The sequence below is a fragment of the Sphaerodactylus townsendi genome, linkage group LG06, assembly GCF_021028975.2.
Source record: "Sphaerodactylus townsendi isolate TG3544 linkage group LG06, MPM_Stown_v2.3, whole genome shotgun sequence".
NCBI lineage: Eukaryota > Metazoa > Chordata > Lepidosauria > Squamata > Sphaerodactylidae > Sphaerodactylus > Sphaerodactylus townsendi.
The window spans coordinates 109736495-109754140 of record NC_059430.1 but is presented as its reverse complement, the minus strand read 5'-3'; the positions used below and the strand labels follow the sequence as shown (position 1 = coordinate 109754140).

The 17646-nt window shown below is 44.2% G+C and overlaps 1 protein-coding gene across 4 annotated transcripts in view; it reads left to right on the top strand.

Annotated features, from left to right (window-relative positions):
* Positions 1-17646, top strand: part of PHACTR4 (phosphatase and actin regulator 4) — a 122364-nt gene that overhangs the window by 65644 nt on the left and 39074 nt on the right. For 2 of the 4 annotated variants that reach the window (XM_048501324.1, XM_048501321.1), the window contains exons 1-2: positions 1974-2276; positions 17310-17486. In XM_048501324.1, the coding sequence (XP_048357281.1) occupies positions 2231-2276; positions 17310-17486 (223 nt within the window). In that variant the 5' untranslated portion in view covers positions 1974-2230. Of the gene's footprint in view, positions 1-1973; positions 2277-17309; positions 17487-17646 lie in introns of those variants that run through there. The other 2 variants (XM_048501322.1, XM_048501323.1) reach the window with 1 other exon arrangement.

Genomic DNA, 17646 nt, shown 5'->3' with positions numbered 1-17646 from the left:
TTGTTGCAATTTGACTGCCAAATAAACACATAACTAAATAAAGATCTGTCAGTTAACTCCATGAGATAGTTTTTAGTCACCTCTGTTTGACTCAGTAGTAGACAGTACCCTCTGTTTCAGTTTCATTTAATTATTTTAAATATTTTTTAGTTATTTATCTGGTCTTCAAACTCTGCTATAATGTTTTGATTGCTGCATTGAAGACCCCAAGTTGTAAAGCACTTCAGTCTTGGTGAATTAATCGGGGGGGGGGGGGTTCCATTTACCTCTATTGCTAATCTTGGATACCAGTTTAGACCTCCACCCACCGCCCTCAATGGAAAGGTGAGAAAGACTTGGGTGTTCAGTGCTATAAAGTGAATATTATTATACCATAACTGCCCTGAACCTGACTGTTGAGCCAGGAAAGGGCGGGATATTAAGTTAAGGAAAAAAAATACTGAATAGTAAGTTGAATAGTTCCTTTGATTAGTCAGATTGTTTGCCTAATATAAATTTAATAGACTACAGGGTTTTTGTGAGGGCATGTGCAATTGTTACAATCAAAACATACCAGTTACATTTGTCTGGATTAGTTATGGTGTTCTAGCTTATATGTCTGATTCATGGTGAACACGTTGTGCATTTGTATTATATAAGAACTAAGAGCCCTTCTGCCCCCCCCCCTTTAAAAAAGTATTTATGCTCTCAATAATTAAAGCAAGGTGGTGAATTCCATTTTTAGTTCATTTTTATTCCACTTCTCCCCCAACGAGCTTGGGACACGGTTCTTGCTTCCTCCACGTTATCCTTATAATATCTTTGTGGGGTAGGTTAGGCAGAGGGAATGGCCTGAAGTCACCTGGTAAGTTTCATGGCAGGTAGAGGTTTGAACCTGGGCATTTCCCTGTCCTTGTCCAACCTCTGTAAGCACCACACCACAGCTGTCAAAACTGTTTTGTTCCATAAAACAAAGGGTCTTGTGTCTAGTTCTGAAATAGCACATACCGGGATGGGCATACCCAATCACAGTTGGGTGGGTGTCGTCAACAGTGTAGACCGCTTGTTTTGTTGATGGGTGCTAAACCCTTTTTAGCCTGGCTTTTCTGAAAAGCAGTAGTGATGTAAAGTTTTAACTTCTCAAAAATCAGAAAGATGGCTGAAATGTACCTTGAAATCTCTGTAAGCAGGAAGATGGTGGTTTAGGTCCTGAGAACTGTTTGGATATGTGTAGGGAATGTAGGCCCTGGACAGAGTGGTATGAAGAACTGCACACGATTACCCTTTTGAACGCTGCATAAACCTGTTCATTTTGTAAAGGTTCTCTGTTTTGTGTTTGTTGTAACGTGCTAACCCGGCTCACTCCACTGCATTTGGTGTGTGTGGGAGGGTTGTAATCATAACCAGCAATTGATTGGAGAAGTCATCTATACATAAAGATTGTGCCAAAGTCCACTCTCTCTTTTTCAAAAAGTGCAATTTAGTCTTGATTAGAAGAAGAAGAAGAAGAAGAGTTTGGATTTATATCCCCCCTTTCTCTCCTGCAGGAGACTCAAAGGGGCTTACAATCTCCTTGCCCTTCCCCCCTCACAACAAACACCCTGTGAGGTGGGTGGGGCGGTAAACAAGGCAATTGAAGGGTGTCAAGGGAGAATCAATGCATTTCAGGTGATCTGTAATGCGTGCCCACAGGGTTCGGAAACTCCACAGTATTGTATTTCTTTCTTGCTTTGTTTTTGGTTGAAGAAAAAAAAGTAGAGCAATTAGGGCTGGCCTGTTTATAAACTTGCTTTTTGAAGTCTCCCAAGAAATCCTGCTGGCCCCTTCCTTCCTTCCTTCCTTCCTCTTGCAGCCTTTAAACCCCCGCTTTTCAAGAGTGAGGGGTGTCAAGGGGTGTTCGTTCTTTTGCGTATGCTGGAATGACTCCTCCCTCTTCCTGAGATCCAGCCCTAAGCCAAGTACGCACTCTGGAATGACAGGCATTCCTCCTTGAAGGGAGCTGGCATGGGAGCTGATGTATGAGAATCGCAGAGTTGCCCCGGACAGGAGTGCAGGAGCGGCCATGCCTTGACTGGCACTCATGGCCAGTTCCCGAGGAACTCCGGCTTCAGCACTCTGCTCCTCCCGGCTCCAGATATAAGTTTCCTTGCCTGCAGGAGTTGTCTCGTCACTTTCAGGAAGGCCAATGTCTGCTTCCAGAATACACTCCTCGTCTTTCTTCTTTTTCTGAGCTGCCTTGAAGAAGCTAATAATGGGGCAGACTCTCTACTCAAGACCGGTAAATCCAGCTCCCTCGGGTGAGTAATGGAGGGGTCTAAGTCGCATAATTGAAGGTAGAGGAGAACTGGCAGATGAAGTCAAAGTTTGTGTCTGTGTGAGTGAGGGAGAGAGAGAGAGAGAGAGAGAGAGAGAGAGAGAGAGAGAGAGAGGAAAAAAGAGAGAATGTGTAGATTGTATAACCTGTGTGCTAATCTTGTAGAGGTTTCTGATTCTCAGAAGTAGTGATAATTAATTGCTTTATTCTTCAGGAGTGTAGAATCTTCTCTTTAGAATACACTTTGCCGTGCAGCTTATTGTGCTTGCTCGGAGTGGCTTTCCGTGCCTCATTTGTTAGGAAACCAGTCCCTTTGATCTTGCTTGTTTCTGCCAAGTGGTCAGATGATGGGAAAATCTGGAATCAGTCTTATCCTGCTAAGCCAGAAACAGGTGTGGAGTGAAATTTAACGGGGAACATTCATATTTGTCGGCTCTGTCGACATTAACCTTTGTCGCGTGTTTTTCTTTCCCTTATTGTAAGACAAAAAAACAAAGAAAACTTTACAAGATCTATATAAAGTGAAAACAAAAATATAAGAGATCTAGAATAAGGTTCTAGAAACAGTTTCCAAATATCTAAAAATAAATCCATGTACAGTTGCTGTCCATATGCCAGGTGTTCAAACATTGATAGAGTTTGAACGGTCCTCAGTTCATTGATTTACCATTGATTTGCATTTTTTAAAAAATCACATCTGTGATCTTGCTGGTTTTTGGAGTTGAAGTACCATAATTTGTCGGGAACAGGGAGGAGAACTAAACCAGACGAAGCGTCCGTTCTGTGGAAGGGCTGGGTTTGGAGGGTGGCGGCATGGAATTACGTTTGGTTTCAATGTCAAAAGCTAGGAATGGACTCCTCCCCAACCCTCCCCCAGTTGTTTCCCCAGTGTGATGTCCATTGTCCCGTGCTAGCTGTGCGGTTGTCTGGCAGCCTGGGATCCCATCCATAATGTGGCCAGAATCCCATCTATAGACTAGTGGATCCTGCCTTTTGCAGCAGTTCTTGCATTGAAGGCTTAAATCAGGACGCTGGATGTTAAGGGTTCAGATAATCTTGCTCTGCCTCTAGCATTTCCATTGTCATTTCAACCCCATTTGCTAGATTTCTCCTTAATCTAAACCCAGCAGACGTGTTTCTCGGATGATGCATGGCTATTTGAGGTGAACTGTTCATAGATGGAACAGATGGAGTTGTTTGCAAATTTTAGCTATGTTTGGTTTTGCTTTTTGTGTATTGTCTGGTTTCTGTAGAAAGCCATCTTGAGACTAAAACTGGGTGGGGCAGAAGCCTTTAAATCGGCTTTAAGCTTCCTGCAAGCGTTATCCCATTTCTGAAAGACTTGTTCCGTTGTTTAGAGGAAGGGAGGTATACCGAATTGTCCTTTGTTTGGGAGTAACCACAAAGAGAGAAAGCAATAGTACTTTTAACAAATTGAATTCAAGGTATGGCTCAGTGGAAGAGCATCTTCTTTGCTTGCAAAAATTCCTGTGCCCAATTCCGGAAATCTCTAGTTGATGGTAGGTGATGTGAAAAATCTCTACCTAATATCCTGGAGGGCAGCTGCCCGTGGACAATACTGACCTTAACAGACCACTGGTCTGACTCTGCTTCATGATTCAAGCTTTGAATGCGCGGATGATTATATAGGCCCTCACACAGCATGGGAGATGTGTAAGTGTGTTCGACATGGTACAATGCACAGAAAACAGCCTGTCTTAAGTCAGTTTTTGATTGTAAGAATCCAAGGGACATACCTTTCTTACTACACAGATAAGACAATTGGCCTTTCTCCTTCTGGAGAGAATGCCCTGCCGCACGTCATCATCGGGAGCGGTATAAACATTAACGTTTGAGCAAGTGTCATACAAGGAAGGCAGCCTGATGTCATTGGGGAGACGTGGAGAAATTCAGGCCCCAGTGTTAGCGTTTCTCAGATAAGGGACTCATCTCTGGAAAAGAGGCACCATCTGCATTCATCCCCAGCCTGAGGTTGAACTTCAGTTGGCAGCTATGGATTAAACCAGGGATTCCCCGCCCCCCACTTTAAAATAAAGTGCTTCATGATATAAAGAAGGAAGTGACACTTTGATTTCCATTGCATTATTGGGGAAAAAACAGTAGCTTTTCCTTGGATTTGGAAAGTGTTGGCTGTCTGGATAGCTCAGCCTTGTCCCGTCTCATCCAGTGCCAGGTACTTTTAATGCTTTTAAAGGGAAGAGTAACAAACTCTGATGCCTCCATTTCAAAACCTGTGGCCACATAAAGCTTATACTTTATTTGAAGTCTGCTTTTACTGTGTCTGGAAGTATTTGGTTAAATCAGTGGGCGAACCCAAATAAAGCTGCCTGGCTTCTAGTATTTTTCCAGATAACTCATTTCAGTGTTAAAAGAAACCTGCGTATAAGCCTTCTCAAGTGCAAAATGATTGCGTCTTCAGACCGTTGTACTGTCTTGATTTCAGACATAATTTCTTTCTCTCTGTGTGTGAATGTGAAATGTTGCAGGTAGAATTTGAAAGGCGCATAATGGGTGTGCACCAGGAGTCTGCCATTCTTCGTTCAATATCCCTGCCCAAAGTTGGGAGGCAGTGTACTGAGTGTACTGCGACTCGGTGTACTGAGCAGTACGTGTAGAAGACAACAATTGCTCAAAGAGGAAGCTGTGTTCCTTGTGAATCATTTGTGTTTCTGAATAAAGTAGTTGCATCAAAGACTGGGAGTTTCATTTCACAATAAGAGAACAGTAAGGGAAGCTGTGCCGCCTTGAGGGTTTGTATGGAGCAAAGGCCTACCCCCTCTCCTCAAGACCAGTAAAGAACTATTGATGGGACTTAGTCCCACAGTCCATTGTAATACTGATCTTGTGTTTATGCTCTTGATATTTTAATTTATGTATAAACTTTATGAAGCAATGCGGCTTTTATGTTTTAGAATTGCGAAGAAGACTGGTTAGTCCATGGGTCTCCAATGTGGTGCCCAGCGACACCTTTTCTTGCTCCTGCCAAGTGTATGCAGGAAGTGGGTGGGGACAGGGAGGGCATTGGCTTTGCCAAGCTTCTGATTGACAATTTGATTGGCTGTCCAGATTTTTTTAAAATGATGTTTTGGCTGCAGTTGCCACCAGAACACAAAGATCTTCCCTGTGTTACTGAAGTTACGCCATGGCAATAGCATTGTAGTTGTGTGATAATTTTGAAAATCTGAATCCTTCCTTACTTTGATATGATTTTTTTTTGTTTGAATGCTTTCCGAATTTTATCGTGTGTATTTGTTAAAGAATAGCTCTTTTACTAGAATCATGTTTTTGTTCTAGAGAATCTGTTCCTCAACTTTCTTGTTGTTTCGGTGTGTTATCTCCCCACCCACTCCCATTTTTTGTTGTGTTTTCTTGATTTCACAAGGAAAAACGGGAGGATTTTGAGTGGGAATAAACCCCACGGTCTCAAATAGGATTGCCAACTCGGGGTTGAGAGATTCATGGAGATGTGGAGTGGAACCAGGGATGGGATGCTATACAGCCATTTCCTCCACAGGAACTGATCCCAGTGCTTTGGAGATCAGTAATAATTTCAGGAGAGCCCCCGGCCCCACTTGGAAGTCCCCAACATCATGTGCCATTAGTGCTGCTGTTTATAACACCAGGCAGTACGGGAAGGAGGTTGCCCCTCGTTGTGCTCTGTTTTAACTCCGTTGTTATGAAAAACCGTCATAACAGATGGAAAACTTGTTCTGGTGTGGAATGGCCATTGACCAAACTGCAGACAGGTGCAGAAAAACTGCACTGGGGCCTGTTGCCATTTTTTCCTGTCCTCCCTGATCACATTAGTGTATCATCGTGAGTAGTGGCTCCCTTGTCTCAGGTGAGAGGCTGCTTTTGAGGTATAGTGTAGGTGAGTCGACCTATTCTGTTCCCTGTGTCTTCTGGCTTCCTGTGCTGCATAACAGGTTTCCACTTACATGCCCGGCCCTGTGGGTTGTTCTTGGCTCCGTGACATCAACCACCTACTTACTGTGCTGGCATGTAGTCCCAGGTTGGCAGGCAGTGGACTGCACCAGCAGCAAGTCCTAAATTTAAGCTTGATTTCATGAGCAGGGTGTTGGGCCTCAGAAGGAATCTACCAGTCGTGGGAGCAAACATGCCTAGTATTATTTTTATTTTACTGTTCATTTCAACTGGGTGGCCCAGCTAGCCTGATCCTGTTGGAGCTCAGGAGTTAAGCTGGGTTCCCCCCCCCCCCCGTTCATGCTTGGTTGGGGCCAAACCAAACTAAAATAACAGACCCCAAATGTCTCCCCCCTTAAAAGCTGCCTTCCAGTTCAAATCTCCTCAAAAGCCTTGGTGAACAGGCAGGCCTTGCAGCACCTCCTGAAGATCTGCAGGGAGCTCCCCCCCACCTCACTTCTTCAGGACACCCATTCGACAGAGCAGAAGGCATGACAGAAAAATCCTGGGACCTAGTTATTGCCCAAATTTAAAAGTGGTGTGTCCTCTGGAATGCTTTCCTACATTAAAAAAAATCATCTGTCTTATTATACTTTTTAATCTTGTCTTTTAAAAGAATCAGAATCAAGGGCACTTCTTATGCATTTCTTTGGTTATATGTCTCCAGCAGCATGAATAGCCCAGACTAGCCCAATCTCATCAGAACTAGGAAGCTAAACAGTGTCAACCACGGTCAGTGCTTAGATGGAAGACCACCAAGGAAGTTATGCAGAGAAGGCAGTGGCAAAAGCCACATGTGCTCATTTATTGCCTCAAAAAACCTCATGGTCCTGGGGTTACTATGATTTCATTGTGGCTTGATGGTACACAATTGTTATAGAATATGAGCATTTGGTGAATTCTGATTGGTTTCTGGGGGCTTCTGATTGAGAATATACCCCAGTGGGTGAACCATTTCTGAGTGACAATTACCTGAAGTGCCTCACTCAAAAGCTTACCTGCAGTAACAGATCCTCCCACAAACTGGGAATATGTAGACAAAATGTAATGAGTTACTGCGCTATAGGCCTAACCTCGGTAGCCCAGGCTAGCCTGATCTCATCACATCTTGAAAGCTAAGCAGGGTCAGCCTTGGTCTGTATTTTGATGGGAGACCTCCAAGGAAGAGGCAAGGCAAGCTTCCTCTACATGTCTCTTGCCTTGAAAACATTGTGAGATTGCCATGTCAAATATGACCTGTTAGCAAAATTATAATAAAAACACCATAAGACCCATTCTTCAATGGCTCTGCTTTTCCCAACTAGAATACCCCACGGATACATAGAAACTTTAAAAAAAGTTCCTCTGTAGACATTACAAAATGGATCTGTATGTCTGTAGACGGTATTATAGACATTACAAGCATCGCGATAGGAGAATACGTTGACTATTTGGCTAAGGAGAGTTGTACATCTCATGCACAGAGCAGTATGGACGGACCAATGGAAATGTATGTAGTGGACCTAAAGATAGACAAAAAAGTATTGGAAAGAAATGCATGGCAAAATTCAGAAAAAATTAAACATCAAATTTGCTGTAGATACTAAGAGTATGCTACTGGGCATATTGCCCCAAAACATTCCAAAAATCTTGCAAGAATTATATGTTAATGGCAGCCAGAGTTATATTTTCAACAAATGGGAAATCAGAAGAGTGTCCATCTTTAAAATGTTTAATGAAGCAGGAAGAGGGTGGTGTTAGAAGGACTACAGGATGTGTAGTGCTGTCAAACCGAGTTAAATATTTAGGAATAAAATGGCAAAATGATACAGGATTCAAAGATAATTACAAAGCAACATGGGTGAAGATAAAGAGGATCTGCAGAGATGGTCTAAGCTAAGAATTTCTGCAATAAAAATGAAAGTATTGTCAAAATTATGTTTTTATTTCAGATGTTGTCATTTCAGATGTTGTCAATCTATATGCATGAAAAAATGGAAGGAACGGCAGAAACTCAGTTCATATGCAATGGCAAAAAGCCAGTAATTAGATTTAAAATCTTTCAAGATGAGAAAAAAGAATGGAGGACTGGCTATACCTAATCTTAAATGACATTATCAAACAGCCAGACTGTTTTGGATTAGGGATTGGATGAAAAACCAGACCAAAGACTAATAAAATTAGAAACAGTAGATTTACTGTTTACCTATGACCCTTTCCGCATGGGCGGAATACAGCGCCCCAGGGATGGCAAAAACACTGTCCCTGGGGTGCTGTTCGCACAGGAGGCTGCCCCAGAGTAGCGTCTTCCCGCTGGTGTGGTGCAAAGTGGTGTCTTCCCACTAGCGTGGTGCAAACTGCACCAGCGGGACGCCGCCGCTTTTCCCGTCGCCTCCACTGACCCCTGGAAGTTGGAGGGCAGCGTGGGTGGGTCCCTGCAACCCTCCAGAGCGACGTTGGACAGGAAGTCAGTGGAGGGGGCTGACCGAGAGGCGGCTCCATGTGGAGCCACCTCTCCAGCTGGGGGGAAAGTTGGGGCCCTCGCACGATAGCGTGCTAATGGTCCCCGAGCCTCCACCAGCACAATTCATGCCGGTGGAGCTGCGTTTCTACTAATACTAGACGTTTTATTGGTGATATATATTGAGAATATGCACAAGAGCTATTAAGGGAAATATTGGAAATGTGCTGAAGTGGATGGCACTTTTTATCATATGTGGTAGACATGCACAAAGACAAAAACTTTAAAAGAAACACGTGCCAAAATCCAAAAAGTTTTAAAAATTAAATCTGCTATGGAAGTCAAATGTATTCTGTTTAGCATTATGCCAAAAATATCCCTAAAATCTTGGAAGAATTGTTCAGCTATATGGTAACTGTGGCCAGAGATACCCTTTCAGCAAAATGGAAAGCAGATGAGTGTCCACACCAAGAGAACTGAAAAAGCAAACCAGTTGAATATGTAGTAATAGCAAAATTAATGAGCTGTGTGAATAAAGGTCCAATTAAATAATTTTAAAATAAATGGAAAACATATTACTTAAGTTATTCCTAAAAGATGGGCAGTAGAAAATGAGGTTGTTGAAATATATGAATTATTAATAATCCTCTTGATCTGTTGAAAAGTGTCAGAGGGGGTACTGAACTAATCATATTATGATAATCACTACTTAATGCTCATCTCAGAGGCGTAGCTCCAAGGGGACGGGGAGGGGCGCAACGCACCGGACGCACCCCCCTGTGGGGGTGTGACGAGGACGTTCCGGGGGTGGAGGACGCACCGGTGCACCGGGCGCTTTCCCCCCTTGCTACGCCTCTGGCTCATCATTATAGTACTATTTACTGTTAACTAGTATACTATATGTATTTTTCTTTGTTATTTTGATATAATTGTAATTGTTGTTTTGATATGGTTTTTAATTTTTTTCTTTTCTGTTTGTCTATAAAAACAAACTCTTTAAAAGGATTTATTATAATAGTTATTACCACTCAATGTTTATGATTTTATCACAATTTTTTTCTAATACTTACTAATACTATTATTATTTATTGTTTATTTTATATATACACATGTTGTAGGTTCTTTTTCTTTTTTTCTTTGATTAAATAGCATCATGTTTCTGTTTTCCGCTGCTTGTTTCTTTCAATTAATTAAAATAGAATCTTATTAAAAATGGTTAACCTACTCAATAACCATAAGCAAAAATCTTATATTAGGACCATACAAAATAACACACTGTGGTATCTCCCCTGGCCACCCGTTCCCCTCAGGCGAGTGTGCTGTCCCACCTTCCCTGACCTAGGGGTTGTCCTCCCCAGCTGATGTTCTAAACCAGGGGTAGGGAACCTGCGGCTCTCCAGATGTTCAGGAACTACAATTCCCATCAGCCTCTGTCAGCATGGCCAATTGGCCATGCTGGTAGGGGCTGATGGGAATTGTAGCTCCTGAACATCTGGAGAGCCGCAGGTTCCCTACCCCTGTTCTAAACAGTCTCACCCACAGGGTGCCAAGATACGGGCGCGCCCTGACACTCTCCCCGCGCCCAGTCCTTTCCCCTCGCTCTGTTGCTTCACTGAGAGGGGGTCTGTCAGCCTCCTAGGCTCTCCAGCACTCCCCTTTCCCTGTTGTACCCTCACAGGGATAGGGTTCTACACGGGTCCCCCAGCTTGTTTCACAGCACAGCTGGTCTGCAGGACCCTTCCCCTGCCCTGCCTCTTTGCACCAGCAGCCTCCTTTCCCTGCCTCTTTCCAGCTCTCCCTTCCACCCTCTTCTCCCAGCCAACGCCCCTGTCCTTCCTTTTCCACCCCCTAATATCCCTTTCCCCCTTTCATTTCCCTCCCCGTCCCAGCTGTCGTCCCTCTTGATTCCTTCCATCGTCCTCAGCTATGGCTGGGCGAGCTTGGCCGGGCTCAGGGTCCCGCCCCCTCACTCTCTCTGCACTGTGTGTCCGTGTCGGCGGATCGGATGGTTGACGGGTCGGAGGATCGATGGCAGCCCGTCCAGATCTCGAGGCAGTGAGTCGCCGTGGCAGGGAGACAGCGTCTTGCCGGGGTGGAGAGGCGGCGGATTGACGGGGCCACTCGTCGAGCCGCTTGCCCCAGTCAGCTGGTGCAGCGCCGCCTCCTCTCTGGAAGCAGGCATTGTCACAGCCTCCTTTGGCTCCGTGACAAGTCCGGGCACTGCGCCGGGGCTCGCGCCCGGACACACACGTTGTGCCAGGTTTCAAAGTCTCTAGGACTCAATGTGCCAGGCTGGATGTGAGGAAAAAAGTAGGGGAGGGGTTCATAGCAAGAAGGTCCATTTGAATAATTTAAAGCATCAACAACTGAGAAGCATTTGTATAGCACATCAGAATGTTCACATTTCCCATACATGTTGTAGGAATTTCCTAATTTGTAGGAAACCAGAAAGATTAGGAGATGAATACTGATGTCCCAGAGGCCTGTGCGTATATGTGTGGTTGCTACTGCTAGGATTGCCACGTGGGAATTCATGGTAGAGGCAAGGTTCGAACCAGAAGTTTTTGGATCCACAATCTAGTCTCTTAGCATCTACTAGCTTTATTGTGGAGCTTTATTGGATTTTTAAGATACCGGTATTTCAATTTTTTTCCTGGGGACCACTAACACAGCTTTTTTTTTGCTGTCCCAGCACACTCAGGTTCTGTTGCCCAGCATCCACAGGGCAACTGAAGTCTCCTGAAACTAGTTTGAGGGGATGTCCAAATGTAGACTCCTGTGTAAACTGACATTTGCTGATTCCCCATAAACAGAGAAAAATGCTGTTTTTAGGATTCAGATCTCTCCAGGGTTTCTAGAAATTAAGCTGCCAAATGTAACAGTGGATGTACCAGTATGCCATTTGTCTCCAGTACCGATGTGTGTGAGTTCATGTGCATGACCTCCCAGGTGCCATGCAGTGCTCAGGCTGCCATATCACATCCTGCAGTTTGTGAGTTATATTTTAGTAATGTGTATTAGGATATTTGCAAGCCAGGAACCCCGCTTGCAACTTGCAGGTGGGCATCTAGTTTTACCGTACCCCACTGTATTCTCTTAACCATCCCTTAAAAGTCCCTATTCAATTGCCTCTTCCCTTTTCTTGCTTCCTTCTTTCCCTCCCACTTATCAGTCAACCTACCTTTTACCTGCCCTCCATCTTCAGCTGTGTTAATTATTAACTTCATTTATACCCCTTCTTTCTCCCCAGTGGGGACCCCAAACAGCTTACATCATTCTCCTCTCCTCCATTTTTTTCTCATAACATCCATATGAGATAAGTTAGGCTGAAAGTCTGCAGCTGGCCCAAAGTCGCCCAGAGAGCTTCCATGGCCAAGTGGGGATTTAACTGGGTCTCATGGGTCCTGATCTAAAACTGTCACTGCTATATCACACCAAGTTTTGTGGAATCGCTTCTGTTCTGCAGGAGGAAGCAGCCAGGCCTGGGTAAATCATGCAAGTCATGTGGTGGCAAGTTACCTGGTTGTTGTTTCTGAGCCTTGCCCCAATGAGTCCTCCCTCAGAGGGCACACAGCCCTGGAAAGGGACTCTCCCCCCACTCCCCACCTTTTCCTGCAGAAACCAAGGCTTGAAGTTTGGCAGTGGTGATGTAGTTACTTAGCAATGGCCACTGAGGGCATTCGTATCTTAAAGCTATCTGTGCTGCTTCTATAATTTCAACCCCGTCCCCCCAAGATTCTCATATAAAGGATCACTTCTTAAGCCATGCTCCCTTTGAGGAGTACATGGTGTATGTAGGTCTGCCACCGTTGCTTCTCCTCCACTAATTGAAATGTAGATTTTGTCCATTGTGTTAAAGATATGTTAGAAAAGCCATCAATATATCTCATTCTCAGCCTGGCCCCATCTGTGGCTCCTAAATCAAGAGACTGAGACCGTGGTCAAAATGACATTTCTTTCTACAAACCAAAGAACAACACCAGAAAAATCTGAATGTTTGAGCAGTGATCCTTTATATGAGAACTGGTACGTTAAAAGTGCTGTCCCCAATTTCCTTTGTGAAATGATGAAGGGTATGCTAGCTGTCTTGGGGCACTTTCTCATGAGAGATTAAAATCTATCTTTCATTTTTAAAATCCCGCCCTTCTTTCAAGGAGTTCAGAATGACAAGTGTATTCTCCCTTCCCCGTTTCATCCTCCTGTGAAACTTGTGAAATAGGAGAGGATAAGAAAAAGTAAGTGACAGGTCCAAAGTCATCCAGCAAGCTTCATGTCAGAATGAGGATCCAAAAACATGAAGCTGCATTTATATAGAGCAAGGCCCTTGGTCTGTCAAGGCCAGTATTATTTATTCTGACTGGCAATAGCTCTAGGGCAGGGGGGTCCAACTCTGGCACTTCAGATGTTCGTGGACTACAATTTCCAACATCCCCTGTGTGCCAGCATGGGCTGATGGGAATTGTAGTTCATGAACATCTGAAACGCCAGAGTTGGTCACCGCTGCTCTAGGGCAGTGATGGCAAACCTTTTCAAGACCGAGTGCCCAAATTGCAACCCAAAACCCACTTATTTATCGCAAAGTGCCAACACAGCAATATGTGTATATTCTAATAGCTTGAACTCACTCAGCACCTTTTGTTATTCTGCAAATAGCTTATTTTATTTATTTATTGTTTGTTTGTTTGTTTCGTTTTCTATACCGTTTTCTATACAGACCAAAGCAATGAGTGAATAGTATTTTGTCCTGGTTGGGGGAGTGGCGACGCAGTCCAAACTGCAAGCCCATTCTTCTGGTATTATGGAGGATGTCCATTTGGAAATAAAAATAGATGTTTTTCTTCTGTGAGACTGTTGAAAGTGGAAAGTAATGGGACAGGGGGGGGGGGAATATATCCAGGAAAGTGATGCTTGGGCTTTATGTTGAAAGAATAGAAGGCAGGAGAGAAACGTTAGACAGTTTCCTTTTTCGTTAATTTTATGTATGGGCTTCAGGCATCACCAGTGCCAAATCAAGTTTAATTGAATGCAGGGAGCCCAGTCATTCTCTGGGAGCCAATATAGTGTTTCCAGGGCTGGACTTGATCCGGGAGGTCTAAGGTTGAATCTGTGCTGTGCATTCTGGGTGACCTTGGGCCAGTCCCATGATCTCAGCTTCACCTAGAAGAAGAAGAAGAAGAGTTTGGATTTATATCCCCCCCTTTCTCTCCTGCAGGAGACTCAAAGGGGCTTACAATCTCCTTGCCCTTCCCCCCTCACAACAAACACCCTGTGAGGTAGGTGGGAGCTGCGAGAGCTCCGAGAAGTTGTGACTAGCCCAAGGTCACCCAGCTGGCATGTGTGGGAGTGTACAGGCTAATGTGAATTCCCCAGATAAGCCTCCACAGCTCAGGTGGCAGAGTGGGGAATCAAACCCGGTTCCTCCAGATTAGATACATGAGCTCTTAACCTCCTACGCCACTGCTGCTCCTACTTCACAAAGTGGTAGTTGAGCAGGGATGCCAGCCTCCAGGTGGGACCTGGAGATATCCTGGAATTAAACAGCTCATCTCTAGATACAGGGATCTGGTTCCTCTGGAGAAAGTTTTATTTTTATTTATTTATTTTTAAAAAATCTGGTCAGGTTTGCTCAACACTGCACAAGCAAACACTTGGTGGTGACATTCACTCCAAATACATTTACAAGTTAACAGTGTAATTCAAGCAGAACTGGGGACGTAGCAGCCCATGGGCTTAGAAGGATTGCATTGTAAATTGCTGATCTTCCACCATAAATAAGGCGCTTGATCTTTTCCTCCTTGGCAGTATACTAATGACGAATAGGCTTGAATGTGCCTTTAAAGGGTGTCGTTTCTATGCTCTTTTCAATGTGTGAATTAGCAAAACTGCCTTTACTAGTTCAGAATACAACACTGAGCGCTCTTGAGTATGGACCCTTTGCAGATATTTAGGAAAAGCAACAAATGGATTAACTTCCGCACCAGTTTTCAGCCCTAAAGTGCATTCATGGCTGTCACATCTCAGCAACTGTACTGGTGTGGTGTGGGTTAGGCCAGGAGTCTCCAACCTATGGCCCTCCAGATGCTCATGGTCTACAATTCCCATCAGCCCCTGCCAGCATGGCCAGTTGGCAGAGCTGATGGGAATCGAAGTCCATGAACATCTGGAGGGCCATATGTGGGAGACCCCTGGGTTAGATGGAGAGTTTGGTGACTTGTCTAAGATGGTCTCATTGAGGATAAAGGCCAGGAAAGGATTTGAACCTTCATTCTTTCAATGTTCAAACTTGGACATACTCTCTATTGAGAGTATGCGCAACTACCGAGAGTATAAACAGATACACGAGCCAAGCTCACAGTCTGTAATATGTGTCTCCCCATTATGTGTGTGTGGCAGTACAGAAGACAAAGGGTGATATGGGGAGTCACTGTGGTACTGTCTCTGTAGGATTTCAAGCCCTTTGCCTTGAAAATGACTTATTCTCTTTACTGTTCATGACATTTTCCTGACCTGAAAATATCTCTTGCTGCTGCTATTTACCCCTTTAGAGGATAAAGAGTTCCATAGAGTCATTTCTGCAGAGGATGATCCCTGCCCCTCTTGCTGTGATTTTGACCTGAATGGGGATCTTATATGCCTGCTAAGGGAGGGGGAGACCTGGGAATGCTAAACACAGAACTCTCAGGATCATTCGTTTTGTTTGACCCATACATTTCTCTGGAGACCTCTTTTCTCAGAGCTGAAATTGTAATAACTGCATCTGATGCATGCCCTGCACTAATTATGACTGTACATTAAAATCCATATCTCTGTACACTCTTTTTTTTTTAGATGATTGGGGAGGATAGAGTGGGGGCTCTTTGGTAGAGCATCCGGTTGGCACGCTGAACGTCCCAGGTTCAATCCCAAGCATCTCCATCTAAACCATAGGTGTCAAACTCGCAGCCCTCCAGATGTTATGGACTACAGTTCCCATCATTCCTGTCCAGCATCATGCTGGCAAGGGATGATGGGAACTGTAGTCCATAACATCTGGAGGGCCATGAGTTTGATACCTGTGATCAAAACAGATCAGGGGGTAGGTGATGTGAAAGATCTGTACTTGAGACTCTGAAGAATCACTGCCAATCTGAATAGACAAGACTGACCTTTCATAGACCAGTGGGCTGACTCAATGTAAGGCAGCTTCAGGCATTCAAGTTTATATTCTGCTTCTCCAGAAAACTGCTTGCAGGTAAAAAAAACCCAGTGCTGTAAAAGCACACAGAACACCAATGTAATTTATCAGTGATCAACACAAGACATGTGCATAAAACAGTGATTAAATAGGTATTTAAATATCCATAAAACAGTTTGCTGACTGAAAGCAGATCATTAAAACAGCTTTCTAAAATTAAAAACCCTTAAAAATTGGGGTGAAAATAAATGTCTTGGGCTGGCACTTAAAAGCTAGTAAGGCCTCAAGTGGGGAAGCATTCCAAAACAGAGGTGCCGCCACTGAAAAGGTCCTCTCTGTATTCGCTGCTTGCCTCGCTTCTGAAGGTGGGGATGCAGACAGCAGAGGGAGATCTTAGCTTGTGGGCAGGATGATATGGAAGGAGGCATTCCACAGCGATGCTTTTGGGAGCAAGAAGTCAGTGCTAACTGACAAGTACCAAAATTATTTGGAAAGGATGTGTAAATTTGTAACAGAGGCACCAAGAAAGGGGGAGAGGGGATGTCAACCATGTTAGGATGTTTGGGTAAAGGAGGTAGATGTTAATGCACGCGGAGGAGCATAGATGAAAGGATGGCATATGAAAACTGACATGCATTTGCTTACGGAACTAATTACGCCTTGCCATCTGTTAAGCGACACGTCTTATTGTTCCTTTCCAAAGTCTAAACTGGAAAACCCAAATGCAGCCAAGACTGCAAAAACAGCACAGATTTACATGAGCGCCCAAGTCTTGACATTACAGTTGTCTGAACCTCGCTTCCATTTGCCTTAGACATTGCACTGTTGATGCTTTCAGTAACAGGAATGCGCCACCCCCCATCGCCCTTCCCTTCACAGAGCTCTTCCTTTTTGAAAATGTTTGGAGAATGCCAGAACAGTAGGTGGAGTAGCAGGCTGTTATTGTGTAGCTTTCCTGAGATTGTTATTCTTGGCCACAAATGTTTGTTGTGTTTTGCTTTGTTTTTAATGGCAAAGGAGTGGTAGAACGGCCTGGCTTCTCTGATGGGGCAGCTAATTTCAGCAAGCTCTTTCTACAAATCCTCTCGACAGACCGTACAGCATTAAAAAAAATGTCTACTGTTGTCAATAAAGGCTTTATGTTGGCATTTATATGTCTGCAGTTTCTATTTTGTTCTTTTCTGACACCGGTTTATAATTTCAAAACATTCACCGTATTACTCTGCTGTAGCAAAGTAAAACTGAAATCAGTGGTGCCTTTCAGATCAGCCAAGTGTGGGCTTGATTCTGTGAATGTTCTAGGGTTGCCCCACTTAATGTTGTGCTTTACGTTTTCCTGCCTTTGACATTTATGTTCCTGCTCATCAGTTGGGAAAGCTGGTTTTGGGAATGGGAAAGCCTCTCCAAATGTCAGCTTATTATTAAGAGCTACTGTTTTCTTTTCTGTTCCTGTGTAGCTGAGGAAGTGGATCATCCACTGAGCGATGGCGGGATGGGAGCCGACGCTCTGGAGTCTGGGGACACGACGCCTCCCTCTAAGAGGAAAAGCAAATTTGCAGGCTTTGGCAAGATTTTTAAACCGTGGAAGTGGAGGAAAAAGAAAACCAGTGGCAAGTTCAAAGAGACTTCAGAAGGTAACTATCTCGGCGGCGGGATTGTTCCCAAACCTGCGGATGTTGTTTTTCTGTTGGGAAGGAACAATGCCTGTGTGTGGTTCTGTCCTTCCACTGAAATGGCTAGCAAGAACGATTCCACAGCTGGCGTGTCTCATATTTGAAATCAGGAACTTATCAG